Source organism: Lacerta agilis, chromosome 1 (assembly GCF_009819535.1).
Source record: "Lacerta agilis isolate rLacAgi1 chromosome 1, rLacAgi1.pri, whole genome shotgun sequence".
NCBI lineage: Eukaryota > Metazoa > Chordata > Lepidosauria > Squamata > Lacertidae > Lacerta > Lacerta agilis.
In genome coordinates, this window is record NC_046312.1 from 48,142,570 (window position 1) to 48,165,510 (window position 22,941).

A 22,941-nucleotide genomic window follows, 5' to 3' on the forward strand; every position below is an offset into this window, starting at 1 on the left:
GCACATTCTTCTATTAAAATGGTTCATTTGCTAAAGAGTTTTAGGGAGTGAATGGAACTGGTCCAGACAATCTTTGAGTCTAAGAATTATTTTGTTCTTTGTTAACTATGCAGCAATCTTAATAATCTAAATACATTTACACTTTCCCCATTATCTTACTGTACACTTCACTGGCAACACTGATATTTTTCTCTTAGATTACATCAATCTTTCTCAAGTGCAATATTATCAGAGAATGTATTAAGTGGTAATATAATTACAGGAAAGAGACAGATTATCTGCTGGTAATGGAGACACATATCAGGATGCAGCACCAATGTAGGGTAGGGATCTTAAGCAAGTCAGGACTCTCCTATATATTGATTTGGGAGTTTCCTGGTATAGAGAGAATGTGTATCTTGCCCCATTTACCAGACTCCTTAAACATCCCCTACAGCACAGAAAATAAAAGCTACTTGCTAATCCCCAAGGAGAAGATCACTATGTTCCTTGACGGTGAAATTTCAGAATACTACTATCCTGACCAGTAAGAAGGTAAAGATAAAGGGACCCCTGACCATTAGGTCCTGTCATGTCCGACTTTGGGGTTGCGGCGCTCATCTCGTGTTACTGGCCGAGGGAGCCGGCGTATAGCTTCTGGGTCATGTAGCCAGCATGACAAGCCGCTTCTGGCGAACCAGAGCAGCGCACGGGCAGGGATTCAAACCGCCAACCTTCTGATCAGCAAGCCCTAGGCTCTGTGGTTTAACCCACAGCGCCACCTGGGTCCCTAGTAAGAAGGTAGAAAACACTATATTAAAGACTGAAGAGGGGGCAGCTCCCAAGGGGCATGACATTTTTGGAGAAACTCCAGACTGTCCAGAATTTGTAGGAGGGGTTGAAGTATACATGGGGAAATGTAGGTTTGTGCAATTAAAGTGGATTAAAGTGCTCTGTCGCCCTAGCACAACGAATCCACTTCAAAAAAGAAACTGACCATTTGCTATTAGGAAAGTGACAGGGAAATGCATTGTGTGCAGAATGAATTATTAATGGGAGGACATAAACACCCTGCAAACAAATCAGGATGAATGCAGGACAAAATGCTTATTGTCGTATAACCTCTACGCAAACCAACCAGAAGAAATGCTCAGTAATGCCCAGATATAATGCAGCCTCCATGTAAGCAACTCAGGATGAACGTTCAACAAACAGGCTGCCTGGAAGACCCCTACAATCGCTCAGGCAGTCTTCCATGTGTTACTGCTGGCTGTCATGGGTCTCATGGGAGTGTTGTGGAGAAGGTGATCAGATCTGGAGGGGCAAGAGGAGGAGCTTGAAGACCTGGTGCTGGCTGCAGGTCATCAATTCCAAGCCTCACATGGTGTCTGATCCTTGGGAGCAGTGTTTCTCAAACTCAGGTTTCCAGCTGTTGTTGGACTACAACTCCAATCATCCCTGACCACTAGTCCTGCTAGCTAGAGATGATGGGAGTTGTAATCCAACAACAGCTGGAGACCCAAGTTTGAGAAACACTGCTTGGGAGGGACCCAGTGGGAAGACTCAAGTGGGTGAGCAGAAGAGCATTCCAACCCTCTCCCTTGAGATACGCCCAGTCCACTGCCTTCTGTCAAGGGGATACCTTCGGTGCCGCCTGCTCTCACCCAAGAGCCGTGGTAAGCAGCAAGTCTGATGCTCTCTGCCACCACAAATACAGATATATCAGTGCTGACACAAACAAATGTCATCTAGCCAGTCCACTAGGAGGAGTGCCCATTTGCTTGCCCAGCCCCAGAACTCCAGCTGCTTTTCATGCTAACTGCTGTGCTCACCCCCACGCTTCAAAAGAAGAAGAAGAAGAAGAAGAAGAAGAAGAAGAAGAGTTTGGATTTGATATCCCGCTTTTTACTACCCGAAGGAGTCTCAAAGCGGCTAACATTCTCCTTTCCCTTCCTCCCCCACAACAAACACTCTGTGAGGTGAGTGGGGCTGAGAGACTTCAGAGAAGTGTGACTAGCCCAAGGTCACCCAGCAGCTGCATGTGGAGGAGTGCAGACACGAACCCGGTTCCCCAGATTACGAGTCTGCCGCTCTTAACCACTACACCAAACCGGGGCCATGCTGCTTGCTGAATCAACATCTTAGCTCTTGCTTAGCCATGCATTTAGCCTCTCATGTTCCTCCTCACCCTTGTAACCTGGAACTTGCCTTATGTACTACTCTGATCTATACATTACAGCATTTGGCAGATATGGAGTTGTGAGTTCGATTTCTTTGTTGCACAGGGAGGGCCAGGAGGATACAGAAAATTGTGGCACTTCAGAAATGTGTGTCCCAACCTGGGTTGAGAGGCTACTATGTAATGGCTGAACCAAGTAGTGGGATAAGACAAGGGCAAGGGAGAGGAGAGAGAGAGAATGGGTGCAGAAGATCCAGCAGCCTACCCCTGATCCCTAAATCATGGTTTGGTGTCAAGATAGCTTAGTTACGACACAGCTATTGGGATAAAGTTATAAACATTCTCCTGGGAGTAATGGAATCTACCCAGCAGAAGGGTGTCTAGTAACACAGCTGCCAAGTACAATTGTATAGCACTTAGTCAGTTAGAGCCCGTGGAGGAGACTATTAATATTAAAACTATGCAGCACTCAACATCATTTCATGTCTATTTACAACTACTCTTCTCAAATGCTAATGAGGGACATTGGCTCTTCAAAGAAAAGGGAGAAAACTCGCTTCACTTGCCAGTCTCTGTCTTGGCAGTCTTCTGTCCCTAAAACAGAAGTTTTCAGCAAGGGACTGGAGCCAAAGAGTGGGAATTCAAGGGAGAGCAGAATGATGTGAAAAGAATCTCTGCAATTTTATAGAGTAATGGCCCAGCTGCTGCGCCAGGCACATATACAGAGCATTATGTTATGGTATATATTGTATCACATACTTTAAGGAAGAATAAGGATCAGGAAATGATCAGCCCCACCTCCAGCCTCAATCTTGTTCCCTATTGTGTTGGTGTCATGTATGCATGCCACAGTCTTTAATTAGGTCATGAAACAATACAAGGGCTAAGCATCATAATTTTTATTTAATAAAAACAGGCAATAGTTTTCTTTTGCTTGGCTGGCTACATATACAGACAGCACAGAAGTTAATGTTTAGAATAAGCTCTCAATCTGTGTAGGGTAGCACAGACTAAGCCACAATTACTATGGCATACTACACGGAGCAACACAGATAACCATTTAAACAATATGGCGCATGTTAGTTTTTGCAAGAACTAAGCAAAGGAGGCCTCTTCAACTCCACAGTGGTTATCTTTGTAAAGGGAGATAGAATTACAATAGTTGGGTGCCTATTACCACTAGTTTCAGGTGCCGTGGAATATATCAGGAATGTAAGTAAGCGGTAAGAGAAAGTGAGGTGTAACCACACAAAGAAGCTGATAGGATAGGATGCAACCTTTCTAAGTTAAATACCGGTACTGAAAATGGGTGCAGGGTTCATCTTACAAGTCCTACCAGTAAAAGCCCTGAACGAGGGGTTCTACTTGTACAATGGGGCTTCCCCGCTTCTCCTTCCCTGACACTCCCTAAAATTGGCTCTGGGGGTGCTCAGGAGACTTGCCAAACCAGTGCAAGGGGCAGAGATGGGGGGTCATTTTATCTGGCAAGCCGCAATGCTTGCAGTGACAGGACGTTCACCATAGGATGACAGTGAATTCCACCCAAGGACTTTATCTCACAAATGGATCATTCAGATCCTGTTTTTATGTGTGACCAATTTGCACATTAGCATCCACCGTGAAGACTGTGCTGGGGAATTAACAATTTCAGGAGTTCCCGCGTCAGTGTATACTGGAAGGCAAAATTCCTTTGCCTGTTTCAATAAAGGGATTTGGTGAGAACTTCTAAGTGCATTTGTCCTATCTCCCTAGGGACTCAGCTACATTAGTAAAGAAACGATGATTTGAACACCCTATAAACATGCAACACCAGATGGCACCAGAGAGCAGTAAATTTTTACTGTTTTTCCATAGGGTTTTTATTTTTATTTTGTTATAACAATATAATTTCTGACTTATTTATAGTTCTTCCCTGTGTGTAGATCCACCCTAGGTCTCTCTAGCCTCTTTTCCCCAAAAAAACCTGAACCTTTTGAGCCAATGTGACAACACAAAATGGCGGCCGAATAGTGCTCTTCCAGCACTGCAGATTCTAGGTGGTCATCTCTACAGAGTTACAAATAAATTGTAGGCTAGTTGGATCATATTAGTGGTTCCAGCAGTGAAAAGAACATCTGGAAACAACCTTATGGGAAGTGAGATTCAAAATCATGAGATCATTTGTCCAAGTACAGGAGACATCCAGAAGACTATATTGCTGTTGTTTTGCTCGGCCTCTCCCACAAACCCACACACACACCTAACTGCAGGTCCAGTATGTAGCTAACCAGAGTAGCAGAACAGCCACATGGCACAAGATAGAAATGTTCACAATACACCAGTTCAATTGAAGTCTAACAGGATTTTCAAGAAAGCACTCTTGTTAAATCATGTGATCCTCTCCATATACACACAGCGATGGCAAAGGAAAGCAACTTAACAGAAGAGTCTGAGGAACTGCAGGGCACTTAAGAAAGCAAAGGTTCATGTAGAGCCCATTTTTTTCCTAGAATTGCAAAATTACTTTTAACAATTTACTACACCATGAACAGATTTATGTGCCCACTCTTTGTTGTAACCTTGATGATAATGAACATACTAATTATAGTTTACGCACCCATCAAAAATTATTTACCTCAGGCAAGTGGGTGAGAGGAATTTTGCAAGTCTGAATTAATTGCCTTAATTGATGACTATCAAGACAGAGTAGAAGGGCAGGGCAGGACTGTCTGTACAAATAATTGGATTGGTATTTAGCAAGTTATCTGTAGGAGATGTTTCGTTGCTTGCTTTTGCATAAAATATAAAGATATCTAGTGATGTGTTTGCTGGATATGGGATGAGGGGCAAGGCTTTCAAATAAAATGCAAGGATCAGAAACATATGTAAATAGGTTTGTTTTTTACTAAGAGAAAGTACACTGCAAGATCGCAAGTGACAACGCAAAGTAAGAGAGGGTCATATCCCACTAAGAAACACAATAAGGCTCATGAAATAGCCCATCAATGCAAGAAAAGGACAAAAATAATTGAACTTTATGGTTGTGTTGCTTGCATGAATGGTAACACCTTTGGTTTGGTTTTGTACATACTTCAGTTCCTTATGTCAGCTAGGGTGTGCAAGACTCTGCATCTTGTCTTTCCCTGCCCTAGAAACTCAAAGCTACATACATGGGGGCTCCCATTTTATCCTTACAATAATCTTGTGACTGCCCAGCCCACAGTCAGTGAACTTTCTTGCTGAGCAGGAGTTTGAACCCAGGCCTTTCGAGACAAAGTTCGACACGCTTGCCACACTGGTTCTCTGGCAATTAGCAGATGAGCTTTGTTTACCGGTATTTTGAACACTTCCTCTTGGGCTTCAAGATTTTCTAGAGCCAGGATCTTAGTTAACAAAAAGAGTGCCAATAATAATAATAATAATAAAATATTCTTTTGAAATGACCCTGCAGAGTATTTTTTCTCTTACTCTTAAATACTGATTACCTATTTTTCTACCACTTTGTCAAATTATCTTTCTCCTGGACCTTGCCATGCAGCATGGCATTCACGTGGCACAGTTGGCACTCATGCCTATTTTAGGCAGACTTAAAAGTTCTCTATAAAATAATCACATAAGATTCTAGCATGTTTTGATATAATAAATAATGTTAGAGTAGATCAAGCAATAATAATACAGTGGTACCTCGGTTTACGAACTTAATCCGTTCCGGAAGTCCGTTCTTAAACCGAAACCGTTCTTAAACCGAGGCGTGCTTTCCCTAATGAGGCCTCCCGCTGCCGGTGTCCTTCCACCATTCGGATTCTGTTCTTAGACTGAGGTAAAGTTCGCAAACTGGGACACTATTCCCGGTTTTGCAGAGTTCGTAAACTGAATAGTTCGTAAACAGGGCTGTTCTTAAACTGAGGTACCACTGTATCTAAAACCGTGATCTATTTGCTGTATAGTCTGTGACGGTTTTGAGTGGCTGGATATTTCGTACATCATTTTCCACAAGGCACATGACTTTTCTTAAGACTCCGCTCCACAGCATGTTGAACTAAATACCAGAGCCAAAGATTAACCAACTCTCTTTGTTAGAATGCGAGAGGAACAGGTAAACGGAAAATTCTATGTTGTAGAAGCTGTAATTATAGAAACATGCACACTGGTGCTTGATGGACAGACAGGGAATTCATTATGGTGTGATTAGCAGTATTCTCTCTTCAGAATACAGTTTAAACTTTACGGTAATCTAAACTGGAGTAGTTACAGGTAGGTAGCCGTGTTGGTCTGCCGTAGTCGAAAACAAAATAAAAAATAAAAAAATTCCTTCCAGTAGTAGTTGCAGCATGTGGATCATTGTGGCTGCATTCTCCTCCGAATTCTGTTGAACTCTACAGTCTTGGCCACGTAGGAAGCAGAAAGGAGTACAATGTTCAAGATGGCTCCTTTTTCTTGTTTATCTAGACTCAGCTTCCATTGTGCCTTATGAGAACCGCCCCCCCTCCAGCTTGTGGACACCAAAGGTCCAACTAGATTAGCTTTATGTTTTCTACCTCTGGGAAGCTGACAAGCAGGGCATGAAGAAAAGTGGCATCCTAGAAACAAGGAATCTCAGGGATGGGTAGGGTTGCCTTACATCTGGACATAGCCGGTATTCAGCCACTATAAACAGCGTCAGGGCGGAAATTGCTGAAATGACTGGGAAAATCTGGATGTCAGTAGTGTAGATTTTGGCGAATTTCATTTTAAAAAGCTCAACGTGTTGCTGGACTACAGTTCCTATCATATCTGACTGCTGACCATGCAGGCTAGGGTTGATGGGATTCGGAGTCCAAGAACATCTAGAGGTCCACATGTTCCCCATCCCTAAGTGATCCCCTGCTGTTTCTCCCCTACATGCGGTGCTCAGATGTACTGGGGCTTTGAATTTGGTGAATCATGGCAAATTAGTATAAACAGCACCATAAACTTTCTGCCCACTCCATCCTGACGGAATTTTGCAGCTCTTATTGCTTCCAAAGTTAATTTAGCCTACATAATGAAATATATTCTACTAGGGTGTGCTTAAATTAATCTTGTTATAGTGTTCTGGCACTATTTAAGCTTTATGCTTTTGTGCAATTTCTGAACCTAAATGGAAACTGAATTATTTTAAAATGGACTCTGAATTCCATCCTGTGGTATCTTGCAATGTACATTTTTGCTAGTTTGAGGCATTTCTGCTTGCTATTACCTTTTGGATAGTTGCCAGTCCAAATAACAGTCAGATCATGGTATGCAATATACATTTTTATATTAGGTGTGAAAAGATTCTTAATGGATGTTTGCTGAAATTAATACTAAATGTAAAACAAACTCTAACATAATAAATTATGTGAATTATTCTTTATTTTGATTGATTGATTGATTCAAATCTATGCATTGTTTGACCTTGAAAAGTACTTCTTCCAAATACATACACACACACACACACACATATTCCATTTTTTGATTGCTTTAAAAAAAGCAAATTCTCTGCTTTTGTGCTTTTAAACTATTACTTAAATAATCTGGACACGGGGTAAATTGTCAAATTGTTTTCAGATGACATTCAGGAGATTATTATCTAAAACTGTTTGTGAGGAGTTCCCAAAAGAATCTATTCAAACTCAGTAAAGGCATAGCAAAAAATGGCAGACAGTTAATAGCTAATAAGCAACGCACACTGGTAACAATTCTAATCACACATATTGACTGATGAGTTCTGAAGTGGCTGTAGCAACCCAAGATGTGGGCATCATCATAGTTAGCATGTTGACAATATCAAGCTAGTACATGAAAGACGGACAAATAGTTTTTGGCCTTTATTTGTATTATTTTGGAACAAGATCATGTCTACCCATTTTCTTCCACCTCAAGCTGTAAATTATTTTAATTATTTAACAGAAATTATATACTGTTTACTTGGACAAGAAACCTCTAAGCAGTTTGTGCGCCTGTTTTGTATTTCAATGTTATGACTTAAAAAGAAAAAAACAGGCAAAACTTTCCTCTTCTCCCCAGCCTTTATTTAATTAAGCAATATATGGCCTTTTTCAAAATTGTGGGTTTTTTGATGTTGTTCCTATGTATGTATTTTTGTGTTGTTATATTGTAAATCACACTGTGATCCTCAGATGAAGGGCAGTATAGAAAGTTAACAAATAAATGTATGTCGCATTAGCGAGCTGCCGCAGTGAAAATGCCAACCTTAATGTTCAGATTAGTTATTGTGCATATGGAAGGGCTGGATGCAAATGTAATAAGGGAGGGTTTAGCATGTTTTATATTCTACCATGTCAACATTCTAAGTTCGTAATGTAAATGACTGTGTTTCCTTCACTGGAACTGTCAAACAGAATCCTAAAAGGTTATTGTGACATGCCATTAAGCATTCAATGGCTGAACCTGAAGACTGTTGAAATTAGTGCAGTACACTCAACTAATATGTAGTCTCCATAAGCAGAAAGGAGTATGTTAATACTGACACAAATGTAGGGAATTCCCAAGCTAACAAGATAAATTTGGCCCATGTAGGTTTTGTTCTGGCAGATACTTTGATGAAAACAGATTTGCTTCAGCTGTCCTCAGCTTTAGCAAATCATGAGGTAAAATCTTGGCTATCTGAACAAGAAACCACCTGTTAGGTACAACATCTAAAATGCTTTTATATCTCTAATGACTGAAACTTTTAATTAGGGAATTTGTCTCCCAAGCGGGTGGGGTACAAATTTTCCTTTCTTCTCTGAAAGGAGATAAATGCTAAAAGACTGCATGATTTATTTTCTTCACACCTTTTTGCTTGCTTGTTGGAAAATGTGATATGACTGACTTAATGTAAAATTAAAGCAGAGCAGGGGCGAGAGAGGGAATTTTACATTTTCTGTCCCTTGAAACCTCTTAACAGGCTTTCCTATATTTGGATGCCATCCAGAAACTCTATTGAGCAGTTTTGGTAAGCCCCTTTTCTCCCTGCTAGGCCAGGTATACAGCTGTATGCAGCCTTTGTGTGCAGCTTTCAAATATGGAAATTGCTTTGCCTTATAGCAGTGAAAGGGGTGCTCATTCCATCTTGTTCTCGTCTCTGCCCATCTTTTCAAGGGCAGTTCTGTAAGAATGACTGACTTCTTGGGAAACAGCAGGAGAATGCCTTTGGGAAAGTTGTATTCCACACCCAAAGCTCATAGGATTGCCATGAATCCCAAGAAGGGTGAGTCTGTGCCTTTATTTTCTTGGGGTTTCTTTCCCACCCTTTAGCCTTTATGAATAATCATTGGGTAGGGAATCTTGCTGACAAGGAACATGTTTACATGAATCTTTTTTCATGCAGGACTAACTAGTTCTGAATGTAGATCTCTTCCAACTACATTAACTAGTTTACTGTCAAGCATAAGTGCTTGACAGCTCTTGCAGAAGCGATTTATTTTATTTTAGCTCACTGATGCTATTCTTGTGAGACGCACTAAGGGCCAAACTGGAGAATATATTAAATGCATGATTACATTTACATATTTTAATTCCCCCACCCCCTTAAATTCGGTTGAGCCCCTGCAATTTAGATCAGCACCGCAGGGGAGGTGTTTGACCCATCTGCCCTGTACCACAGTTCCAACAAAAAATAATCCCCAAGAGTGAAGCAGCTTTGGGCAGAAAATTTAAATATAAAGATATGCAAATATGACCCCTTAGTTAGCTTATTGTCTAGCATACTGTAGTTTTGTACAGAAGGAAGTTCTGCCCTACCCATTGAACTGGTGTCTTCAGTATGTTGTATTCAATAATTTTTTGGCTTGGTGTGGATGGGTGGGGAAAGCGCTATCTTGGTCCCTCCTCTGTTTTCTGTGTTTTCTTCTTACTGGAGGATTTCAGGTAAGCATAAATCTTTCAACACAAATCTGTGAATGTGTTCAGTTCTCATTTAGAACAGGATATACAAAACTCTTCAGGATTTAAGGATAGAGGCTGAATGCAGTACAAAAATCCACAGAAAACCATCCCAAATCCCCAACATAACTCCCTAAATAGACCACTTTTTAAGAGAGATTCCCCAACTCTCATTTGCAAGGATTAAAAATACGCCTGCATGAATGTTATGAATCAATGCAATCCAGCTTTGTCAGTTGATAACTTAGTTGATAAATGTAGCAAAACTTTTGCTCGTGCAGGGACAGACCATGGTTATTAAGGTGAAAAAAAATCACCTTTATTTCTCTTCTATGGCCTTCTGATATTGGAGAAAAATGTTTGCATATTATATAAGATGCTAACTTGATGCATTATATTACTGCTGTTTATATGCTCTAGTGGCGTAGGAGTATTTATGTTAAAAGCAAACGAGTTCAGGCATGCTTCATTTATTATTTCTGATTACCACAAATAATTCAATTCATGCAAGTAAGACAAAATGCTCAGGTAGAGCTACACAGAACACTTGTCATGAGTTTTCACTTATCAAAAGCTGTGCTTGCCTAGGCTGTGCATTGGTGAGACAAGGTGTGGTAATGAGTACAGGAGTAGGAGTTGGGAGTGCCGAAATTCTAATCCTATGGCTTTCACAGCCTTCGGCAAATAATTTAAACATGTTGTTCCTAGGTTATTTCAAGTGTAATCTGAGTAGTATGCATGGAAGGCAGTGAATCCATTGTTTTTGGTTTGATGGTTGAAGCCACTAATATACACTATGTACTTCTTGGGTAACAAGGTTTGAGCTTAATAAAACGTGGTTTTCAGTGTTTATACAAAGTTATCCCTGGTTAATCTCCATCAAATACGTTTCAAGCTTTTATTAAAATCATGCCTCAAGTTGAGAGGGTGGGAAAGACGTGGGGCGTTTAAAAAGAAAGCTACATTTTAAAAAATGCTGTATGTTACGAGGCTTGTACAGAGATGTATCAGTTGGTGAACATAATGTCCGGTAATTTTTAAGTACTGTAGCTGTTTTAATATTAAGACCTTGTCCATATAGTTTTACTTTTTATTGCTTTCAATAAAAGACAAGATTAAGGAAGTGATATGTTAGGCCCCATATCTATATGTGGCGTAAGATGACTGCTGGAAAACTGCAGGTATCCCAGATGTACTGAGATCTAGCAAAATTTGTTTAGAAAGGATAAATTATTTACAAACAAAGCAAAACACTTTTGTTTCCCTTTTGCCACAGAAGTATCCAATGACCAAACTGGATAATAATTATAGGGGAAAAGGTAGATATACTCAAGAGAGGAAACTACCATGTAAAAGGGATTAGCCAGGTGTTGCTCAAGATTCAGTGGTGCCATTTGAGTTCCATGGCTCGCCTGGTTTCAGTCAGGTTATTTTTGAGACAATAATAATGTCACAGTAATTCTCAATTATGAATAGGTGGTAGGCTGGGTAAGATGAGGTGGTGACAGCCGCAATGGGTAAAACCTTTGACAAAGATTGACACCTTTCTTATCCGTTCCTTTGTTCTCAGTTAAAATTGACAAGTGCTCTTCAGGAAGAACTGCCAAAAAAGTCAATAGCAACTGCATCTCATTAAAACATAGCAACACAAATACACATTTGATGTTGCCTTAGGGCTGCATCTCACTTTCCTTTTTGTATCCAGGTACACACTGTGGAGGAGTGCAAAATTGTCCTGGCCCTCCCCAGCCAAGAAAGGCACACTTCTGATAGTTAACCCTTTATTGACAAGAAAAGCACTTACAGCAGCTTCCACAGTGCTCCACACACAGAAACTTCTAGCCTCTAGGCAGCTGTCCAGAGATTTAGACCCTGCAGAGCAATTGCAGCAACAGAGAGACCCCTGCTCCACTGTTGGCTAATATACCCGCCCCTGACAGGTTGTGTGATCATAACCTGAGACGTCGCCGTTGCTCTTCCCAAGCCCCTCCTGTTTCTAGGAGGCAGCAGGGCAAAGGGAAGTGGGGAGTCTACTGGACTGTCCATCAGTTGAACAGCCTCTTCTTCTTCCGCCACATCTGGTGCTCGTTCCTCCATCTCAGACTGCCCTGACTACCCCTCTTCCCCTGGCTCCTGCCTTGCAGGCAGCATCAAACCCTATAAATCATCACTGGTCCCCTCTCCTGTGTCACTCTCCGGGGGCTCTGCCTATGCCACACACTGCCAATCCCTGGCAAAAATATATGTACATGGCAATAGATATGGAGGGTTTTCTCACGCACAATTTTAGACGCATGCCTTTTTCAACAAGGAAGCACCAACCGGGCAAGAGCTGGGCTGCTACTTCAACACTGTTTAAGGAGACTAATTCTACATGTAGGTAGCTTTTCTATTTGTCAGAGTATGAGTATACTTTTACCCAGACTTGCATACTTTTGTACAAACAAGCAGAAGAGAACTGGACCCAATAGATGCTCCTCATCTTCTCATCTCTGGCAGTTACTATTTGCTTTGTGAAGAAGTACTTCCCTTTGTCTGTCTTGAATTTTCCAACATTCAGCATTCATTGGGTGCCTCCAGGTTCTAGTGTTACAAGAAAAGCTTCCTCCAAACAGTTTCTCCACAACATGCGTAATCTTCTACATCTCCGCGTCCTCTTAATCACATTTCCTCTAATCTAAAAAGGCTCATATGTTGTAACCTTTCCTCATGGAAAATTTGCTTCAGTACCTTCATCGTTTCAGTTGCCTTTTCCTGAACCTTGTCCAGTTCTACAATTTGCTTTTTGAGGTAAAGCAACAAGAACTGTATACAGTAATCCAAGTGCAGTCACACCATAGCTTTGTATAACAGTGTTATGATATTGGCACTTTTATTTTCAATTCCCTTTCTAATAATCCCTAGCATGGAATTTGACTTTTTCACAGCTGCTGTTTTTTTTAAAAAAGGTGTTATGTTGGCCACTTCCAGTCCTCAGAGGCTGATGTTAGGGACAGGTTACATATTTTTGTTAGAACAACAGCAATTTCACATTTGAGTTCTTTAACAACTCTCAGGTGAATACCATCTGGACCCAGTGATTCATCCATTTCTAATTCATCAACAAAATCTGGAGCTTCCTTTCTAGTCACTACAATTCACCTCAGTTCTTCAGACCCCCTTCTTGAAAAGCTCCAGCTACAGGGATCTTGCCCACACCTTCTGCTGTACAGGCAGAGGCAGATAATTCATTCAGCTTCTCTGCAACCTCCTTTTCCTCCTTTAGCACACCTTTTACTCTTTTGTTGTTCAAAAGTCCAACTACTTTGCTTGACAGTCTCCTGCTTCTCATGTATTTAAATAATTTGTTGGTGGTGGTCTTAATATTTTTAGCATTGTGTTCATAGATATATATTTAGCATTCCTTATTCTTCGCATGCATTTATTTCCTCAAAATTTGGGCTCCTTTTCGTTCTCCTCATTTCAATACAGCTTCCATTTTCTGAAGGAAGACTTTTTGCCTCCAACAGCTTCATTGACTCTGCTTATTAATCATGCTGGCATCCTCTTCGCTTACGTATCAGTTTTCCTGATCTGTGGTAGACACTCTAGATGAGTTTTTATTATTGTGATTGTGAATAACCCCCAAGCATTCTGGAAGGATTTGACCCTGGCTGGATCTAGACACATCAAAGAAGTGTTTCAGCTTAAAGTGGTGTGAATTTAAACAGGGAAAACAGGTAGAGAAAAACAGGACTCCACATCGCCCTCTGGTGGCACACTGTTATATCGTATATACAACACATATAAATTGCTTTTTCTTCACCATTCTAGCTGAGTCCCCTCTTTACTTTCCCTTTCAACATCCTTTTTACCAACCCTCTCATTTTTTTAGCTTCCTTCAAGTCAAATATGACGAACTTTCTCGGGAATTCGGTTGCACTGCGTTTCTTGCTCACAATCCGTTCAACAAACTCTTACAAATTCACACAGGTGTTTGGGCACCACCTAAGATCAAGTCTAGAGTTGTCTCTCCTCTGATCAGTTCCATGACCAGCTGCTATGGGGCACAGTCATTTGGAGTCTCTAGACATTTGACCTTTACCAGTCACCTCTTTGTCGCGACTGGAACACACATTTTACCCAGGCTATTTGAGGCTAATTGATGCCACCCATTGCTACAGCACTTCCTCCTTTGGATGACTCCTCAGTTTCATTCACTGCCTCATTTTAGTCAGGGTGGAGATAGTCTGTCTCCAGTCCTAAATTACTCTGAGGCCTGGTTTTGCCACCCACAGCGACTCTGTGGAGGAGTCTGCCCCTTTGGGGATTTCTTGTTGGGACTCTTATGTCGTTCTTTGATGTGCAGAGCAACACACCTCCAGAATGCCCTTCCCTGTCCTTCCTATGGAGCTATTCAGATATGCCTGTGTACCACTGGTTCTCTCAAATTATGTCCACTATATCTTAGGTTCTCCTTTAAATGCTCCAGCTGGCCCATTTCAGAAAAGTGTGCAATGTCTAGAGAAGAATGGCAATAGCCCGTCCTGAGAGAAGCAACTGTGGAAAGATTGCTTGCAGCGGAATCTGTTAAACGAACTGTTTCATTCCACACAGCCCTCTGTGTCATTGCTACTTTGTTTGTTTGTTTTGTTTTGAGCAGTAGACGACAAATATATACCTTCGTATAATTAGTCTTCCTTGCAAGCCCAATTTTAGAAAGCTAAGCTAGGCTTAATATTGATCACGTGAGTTGTGTTGATGAAAAGTGGATTACGAGGTTGTTAGATTTGCAACGAGCAAGACAGATGTAACTCTGGACTTTCAAGTCTTGCATTGTCTTTTGTTGGGCAGGGTAGGCCATATGTTACATAGCTTAATTTGAGATCCAGTTGTTTAGCAGAGTTTCATCCCAGAGCTATTCAAATAACCATACTGGCCCGTATGGCAGTGTGAGCTTCCATTAGCTAGCTGCCTCCATTGAGTAGCAGCCAATGGCAAAGGACATTTTACTAGCTGCAGCCACCAAACAGCAACTGACAGCCATGTTTCTGCTGTGCCTCTATACCAGGGGTCAGCAAACTTTTTCAGCAGGGGGCCGGTCCACTGTCCCTCAGACCTTGTGGGGGGCTGGACTATATTTTTTGGGGGAGGAATGAACAAATTCCTATGCCCCACAAAGAACCCAGAGATGCATTTTAAATAAAAGGACACATTCTACTCATGTAAAAACACGCTGATTCCCAGACCATCCGTGGGCCGGTTTGAGAAGGCGATTGGGTCGGATCCAGCCCCCAGGCCTTAGTCTGCCTACCCATGCTCTATACCATCCTGTGCCAATGCAAACAAATGATGCTATCAACCTGATGGTGTTATCAACAAAATAAATCTCTGCACAGATGCTATGGGGAAGCACCTGCACCACCTTTACCGGTAAGTACCTCAAGGGAACAGGGTGTTCTTTCCTTCTTAGCTGCACCTCAGCAGTGGCAGCTGGGAACAAAAGTGTGCTTCACTGCGGGGGTGCACAATTCAGCCGAAACACTTTCGACCCCATTGGTCTCAATGTGGGAGTCACAGAGTTGTTTAACTCTTCCCTGCTGAAATCAACAGAAGAATACACATTAACCCTGGACAGATTGTGCCTCTGGGAGATGTTTTTGCTTCTTAATCGTTCCAAAAAATCAGCATGTTCTTTGTCCTGATTGAGACTGCCTCCTCTCCTCATGACAAGCCAAAAAAGAGCTTCTCAAAGCAAAATGTATTTAATTGGCTGAAGAGCACTAAAAGAAAAATATAATAATTAAAACCAGAGAGTCACCAAGTCTTGCAAGCCACAGGGGTTGGGGAGAGGCACGTGCTGACCTCGTGAAACTCCACAGGAGATCCTGGAGGGACTGTTTATACTTAGGAAATACAATTTTAATTAAACTGTCCTGGGGAACAGACAACAAACTCCAAAGAGCAGGTCACCAAGATTCCAAAGGTCAACTGAAGACAAAGCAGAAAGGAGACACTTCCTTCATTTTAGAAAGTTCCTATGCACAAGCACAAGCTCTTTTAGCAGGAGATTTAAAAAATACCCACGATGCAGAGTAAAATGGATTTAATCTGCATCTGCTCTTCACATTATGAGATTTTGTCATCACAAATACAGTACAAATGTTACAGATATTTATTGCCTACAAGTGTTATTATCACCAAAAAGCATTTTTATATTCTAATGATTTACAATACATGCTTTTGTCTGTTCTCCAAGCAACCCTAGGAACACAGGATGCTCCTTATACTGAGTCAGGCAATTGGTTCATCTAGTTCAGTATTGTCTACACTGACTAGCAGGAGGTCTCCAGGGTTTCAGACCCTTCCTGGGGATGCTGAGGATGGAACCTGAAACCCTGTGCAGCTGCTCATGCACTGGGTTACTGCTCTTCCCTAATAAATGCAGGACACTGGTTCTATTTTACAGATTTGTGTCTGATATTAAGAAGAATGCATTGATCTGCTATTTCCCTGGTCAGCACCCCTAGATCAGTCACTTTCTAAAGTGCTTCACTATGGCATGGTACTTGTTACAAGTTTATGGGTGCTAAATGCCTGGGCTCAGTAAATGTCATAATTTAGAGCTTGTGTGTTAAAACGTGATGTCAGACCCATGTGTCTTAAGATGTGTTAGATGCTTTAACCCCCTGGAATTAGCATGTGTGAAAAGGCAATTATGTTAGGCAAACTTTATAAATTGTGTATTAGACACGGCTAAAGAAGAGGAAATCAACCTGTGTTAAAAAGTTAATTAACTCAAATATCCTTGGAGGTGTTAGCCTGTGGATAGCACAACAATGCATCAAAGGAAAACTCTGGGAGGTGACAATGGAGTGGGGGCCCCTTTCACTCTAAAGATAAAGGGAAGCCATGTGTTTTAGAATGAGGGAATGTTAGGTGTTACACAACAGGGAAGTAAGTAGTGGACTGGAGAAACAGTCAAAGAGCAATGGCTGGGGTCTGTTTGAACACAATGCTGCACTTATGGAGTGGGTGCAGAACCTCCTGGGGTATGAATGCTGAGCACCTCAAGGCTCAAGTTCCATATATGTGTAAAGAAACAAGACACCAAGATGAAGCTCTACCAGGCTTGTGTGTCGAGCATGCTGTTTAAGGGAAGTGAGTCATGGGCAACCTATACCCACCAGCAGCGACACCTCAATGCCTTCTACATGCGCTGTGTCAGGATGATTTGGGGCATCGCATGGCAGGAGAGACTCAAATGAAGATGTGCTGCCCCAAGCCCACATTCTCAGCATGTTCACAATTCCGCCTCAGCGATGTCTATGCTGGGTTGGTCACGTCCACAGAATGGAAGATGGCAGGATTCCCAAGGGCGTGCTCTACAGGGAGGTGGCTTTAGGCAGCAGGCCCATTAGCAGACTAACTCTGCATCACAATGATGTCTGCAAAGGTGACATGAACACTGGCAACTTCAACTCCACCATGTGCAATCCTTTGCAGATGACCGCAATAACCAGAGACAATCAGGTCATGTACCCAAAGCAATGACCAGAGGAGGAATGAATGCTAGGAGGATCGCAGAGAGAAGAAACGCCATGGTGCATCTGTGACAGCAAAACCAGATGCCTTCGTCTGCCCCAGCTGCAACAAAACATGTTTTTCCTGTATTGTTCTATATAGCCACAGCTGGCGCTATAATTCTCCAACAGTTTGACTTCACTCCTGAGGGCGCGCTCTCTTCCATTGTCTCTAAAGACAGATGGGTGCCAACCATTACACACCATACAGTTAAAGCACTCTGTGAAAAAAGAGGATCCTCAGAACTACACCTTGTTAACAGCACCGGGAGCTGTAGCACTGTGAGGAGTAAACTACAGTTGCCAGTATTCTGGTGTGGTGGAGAAAGCACTTTAAATGTATGGTGTATGTGCAGCTTATATAATTTTGTTCCACACTTTGCACTTAACTGTGGTGTACTATTAAATCCAATTATGCAAGAGGAGGGATGGGCCACCAATCCAAGATAAAATGTAGCATCTTCAAGATGCAAAATGAAAGCAGCTGCTGAAGCCAAGCTGGCCAGATGTACTGCTGTGTAAAGATTTAAAAGGCAGCAAAGGAGATGGACTAAAACAGAAGAGCAGTGGAAGCAGCAATTATTCTTCATTTATTTGGAATTACTCTTCATCTATTATTTAATTGTCAAAGCTAACAAATATTTACTTAAGTCATATTTTAAGGTACTCTCCATCAGTTAAAAAGATTCCTTTGTCTATGCATCCAACTGCAACTTTCTACATTCATAGCTAAGTGTGTCTGCTGGGCTTAACCAGGAAGGTTTAGAGCAAAGAACATGCATTTTCCAAGTTACTACATGTTTACCCCAAGATCGAACAGCAAACAGCAAACAGGGGTTTCTATATACAGTACAAAAGAAGAAGCATCTGGCAAGCTGGTTTGACTGGTGAGTCAGTTCTTTCCTGCGTTCCCATGGTTTGAGTGGAAACTCCATTTCCTGGACTAAGTTGGTAGTGGCACAAAATGCCATTTTAAAAAAAACACCCACTGCCAGATTAAAATTCTAGATGGGATCTGAAACTGTGCTCCTGGCTGTTTTTATCACTGCCACCTCTCCCAGAGGTGAAAAGTCAAGGTCATTTGAATATATATTAAATAATTTAAATATACCCAGTTTTGAATTGTCCGTACCATTGAGGCCGCATTTCTAAAATGTTTAGGAGGCAAACAAAAGGCATTTGCCAGATTTGGTGGTTGGCTTCTGGCAAGTGGATTCCCCCCCCCCGGCATTATGCCCTTGCTGTGGAACTCCCCACCAACAAAGATCCAATTGGCACCTGCATCAACTTCTGCTAACTGCCAGGCAATACCTGTCCTATTTACCTGGACTTCTAGCTGTTAATTTGGGGGGGGGGATTCATTTTAATTTATTGCAGAGTTTTATATGCTTCACCATGCTTTTCTTTCTGGCATGATGGCTTCCACAGCGCTGAATTGGGGATTTGGGCCTTTATTTTTGTATGCTGGTGCATTTTTTATTTGTCTGCCGTTTCTTTTTATTATGATTCATGATTTTTAAAAACAGAACCACCTTCTGGGTTCCTAGGTACTCCTGCCCCATTTATGTAATCCTTCTGCTTGCACTTGATTTCATTTGAGCAAAGTGTCTATGATTATGGTGTACAAGATGCATGTGTATAAACGGAAGGCCTGCATATTGCAGGGATCACTTGGAAGGGCACTTTGCACAGAGACATACTGTAGCCTCCAGTTGGTGACGGAAGTCACACTATTCAGATTCAAGGGTAGTGAACAGGTTTGCCCCTAAATACACAAACACACACACTTGTCCCCAAAAGAGTAGTCTGATTTTCTTCATCAGACTGACAGCTATTTACATACACAGAAGACACAAAAGAGTGCACTTAGAACAGGGGTAGGCAACCTAAGGCCCATGGCCCAGATGCGGCCCAATCGCCTTCTCAATCCGGCCCGCGGACGGTCCGGGAATCAGCGTGTTTTTACATGAGTAGAATGTATCTCTGGGTTATTTGTAGCGCATAGGAATTTGTTCATCCCCCCCAAAATATATATATATATATATAGTCTGGCCCACCACATGGACTGAGGGATGGTGGACCAGCCCATGGCTGAAAAAGGCTGCTGACCCCTGACTTAGAATCAGCACTAGGGTGCAGCTACACAAACCCATCTGTGTAGTTTCTTGGGCATGCTCAAGTGTGACTATACAAGTGCAGCAGTAACCAGGAACTGGCTTTTACAGAAGCACATGCCGTAGCAATGGAATAAAAACTGGCATGTATAAACACTATTCCAACCATTTCCTGGGAACAGAAAACTATATTTCTTCCTCAGTCTCCCCATTTACAGATTTTGCAAGGAAGATGTAAAACTGCACTTCCTGAAGTGTTCAAATTAGAAGATTGTGAATTTTACTAGCCAGTATAACTTAAGTATTTCAACTGTTTGTTCCTTAATTTCTCCACTCCCAAGATTGTCTGCCTCTTGCAGATTCATAACAGGATCCCCCAATGTATCAGAATGTGTGCTAATCCATGAGAGGCTGATAATGTAGATAAACCTGCTGGGTCAATAAGTAAACTGTGGTTAGTTTCCAGTCCCTCCCAGTACTGATTCTGTGCCTCTCAGCTAGCTTACACCTCATTGAAATGAAGAGATGTGAACCAGCTGAGCAATTTGAGGATTTCATACATACTTTGCATTACATCACTGAAGCTCATGTTTCCAGTGACTATATTTTATGATGCACCACAGGACATCTGGAATTATCACTCCAGCCATTGAGAGCAAAACAACAACTCCTGTCTCCCAGAAAAACCAAACCAGTATCCCAGTAAGAAAATTTCAAGCCCCAAATTTTGGTTGTTAAAAAATTATAAACAAATAACCAAGCTTTAAAAGCATCCTAACTGGAACTAGATTTTAAAAGCTGGAGTATACAGTGACTAAACTAAAGCATCTTGATTGGAACAACAGAGAAAACCCAGTCTACTACAGATACAATGGATGGATAAAGTGGTAATTAGCATAAGCTGCTAATTATGTGTTTTGAATTGCCTGAGCAAAGACAACAAGCCTGTAAAAGTCAAACCAAGTAAAAAAGTCACAGAAAAAATAAGTTTGAGCATTTCTTCCATTTAGGTTTTAAAAAAATAAATATAAAAATACTTTTGTACAGGGCTGGATGCAATAGTACTGAGTCCTTTTTACAAACATGTCTCTTTTCTTTTCTCTGTAAACACCCCAACAATCTCCCAAATACAGAGTTTAAGTACCATTATGTATTTTATGTATCTTTATGTCCCTTATCTAAGCAATAAGGATTCTCGAGCCAAGCCATGGTGTGTTAAATGAACACCACAGTCTTAAGGTCTACTGGAGTTCAAGAAGGATACTGACAAGCTGGAACGTGTCCAGAAGAGGGCAACCAAAATGGTCAAAGGCCTGGAAACAATGCCTTATGAGGAACGGCTTAGGGAGCTGGGTATGTTTAGCCTGGAGAAGAGAAGGTTAAGGGGTGATATGATAGCCATGTTCAAATATATAAAAGGATGTCATATAGAGGAGGGTGAAAGGTTGTTTTCTGCTGCTCCAGAGAAGCGGACACGGAGCAATGGATTCAAACTACAAGAAAGAAGATTCCACCTAAACATTAGGAAGAACTCCCTGACAGTGAGAGCTGTTCGGCAGTGGAATTTGCTACCAAGGAGTGTGGTGGAGTCTCCTTCTTTGGAGGTCTTTAAGCAGAGGCTTGACAGCCATCTGTCAGGAATGCTTTGATGGTGTTTCCTGCTTGGCAGGGGGTTAGACTAGATGGCCCTTGTGGTCTCTTCCAACTTTATGATTCTGTGGTATGGCATAATATGTTCAAGGTCTGCATGGCATAATTCAGTATGGTGGCACTAATGTGCACTAGGGGTACAACAATCAGCTGAACATATGCAGCAATTATCAATATGATGGCTGGCCACCACTTACACAGCTTGGTAAGAAAAAAAAATCACAATGAAAGCATAGCTGTCAACTTTTCCCTTTTCTTGCGAGGAATCCTATTCAGAATAAGGGAATTTCCCTTTTAAAAAAGGGGAAAGGTGACAGCTATGCAATGAAAGCAAACGCTGATGACAATTCTGCAGGGAATTGGAAAGGTCAGATGGTTTCAACCTAAAATATACTGACTGCCTAGATGTAATGAGTTTACTGGAAAATTCTACTAAATATGGTTTTTCACTTTAATATACTAATATGCGCTCAAGCTATCTCTAATGATGCAAGTTATAAAACTGATAGACCCAAGTCTAAATTTCGACAGCACAGGACAGCTTTGACCTGCAAGCCCAACTCCCAGTGGCATAGCGTATGCTCCCGCCACCCGCAACAGGTGCTCCCCTGAGGGGGGTGGTGCCCAGAGGGAGCCCACTGCACCCAGCCCGACCAGGCATGAAATTGCTGCCTTGGAAGCATCCTTGCTCGGTGTCAACGCCACTGCCGACTCTCCTCTCTTCATCCCAGGTCAGGCTTGACCCGGGAATTGAGCTGCTGGCCACGGACCGGCTGCTCATCGGGGTCAAGGGCTGGGCAAGCAGAGGGTGAAGAGCACCCTCTGTGCCTTAGCCAGCCCTCGCCACTGATGGACAGGCGCTCGCATGCCAGGCAGAGGAGGGGCACAGAGGGTGTGCTTTACCCTCCGCACTCACCCAGCCATGTGGCGGGAACCTCTCCAGGGGGCGCCTGGTTCACGCCCCCACATTGTGTGCCTGGGGCAACCCCCCCCCCCTGGAACTCCCACATTACGCCAGTGCCACCTCCTAAAAAATCTATCTTTGGAGAAGCTGCCCTTCCTTTATGTAAACTTTTAGAGAACACTAGAGCTGCGAGAGAACATTCATCAATTGTGCAGAAGAATGGGAAGTTCAGACAAAAGTCTAGACAACAAACTTCTAGTTATCAGTTTTGCTCAAGACACTAACAGAGTGTTAGAGATAGAAAGTGAAAACTCACCTCCATTTTTCCCCACAGTTCTGAAGCATCGCCAGAAGGTCCTTAGAAAGGATGCTCTATTATGGGGTGTAGCTTGGACAAAGTTGAATTCTCGGAACAGAATATGAGTTCCTTGGCGTACGCTGTTAAAGCTACAGAGGGAAAGTTTAAAAAAAATCCCACTGTCAGTCATACCAACAGGAAGCTAACACCAGCAAAAAAAAAAAAGTCAAGTGCCCAACTTAAAGAGCATATACAAAACCCACAGGGTTTTTTTTGGGGGGGGGGAGTCACAAAACAGCTGATATCCAACTGCTCACTAAAAGGAGGCTTATATGCATTAGTGTGACAGATTTCAGACCCCCAATAAGCTGGAGAGCCCTAAGCTCAGG

General features: G+C 42.1%; 1 protein-coding gene across 4 annotated transcripts in view; it reads right to left on the minus strand.

Moving 5' to 3' along the window:
- Nucleotides 1–22,941, minus strand: part of C1H11orf49 (chromosome 1 C11orf49 homolog) — a 117,453-nt gene that overhangs the window by 44,142 nt on the left and 50,370 nt on the right. For all 4 annotated transcript variants that reach the window (XM_033148677.1, XM_033148663.1, XM_033148652.1 and 1 more), the window contains one exon: nucleotides 22,571–22,701. In XM_033148677.1, coding sequence (XP_033004568.1) covers nucleotides 22,571–22,701 — 131 coding nt within the window. The remainder of the gene's footprint in view (nucleotides 1–22,570; nucleotides 22,702–22,941) is intronic.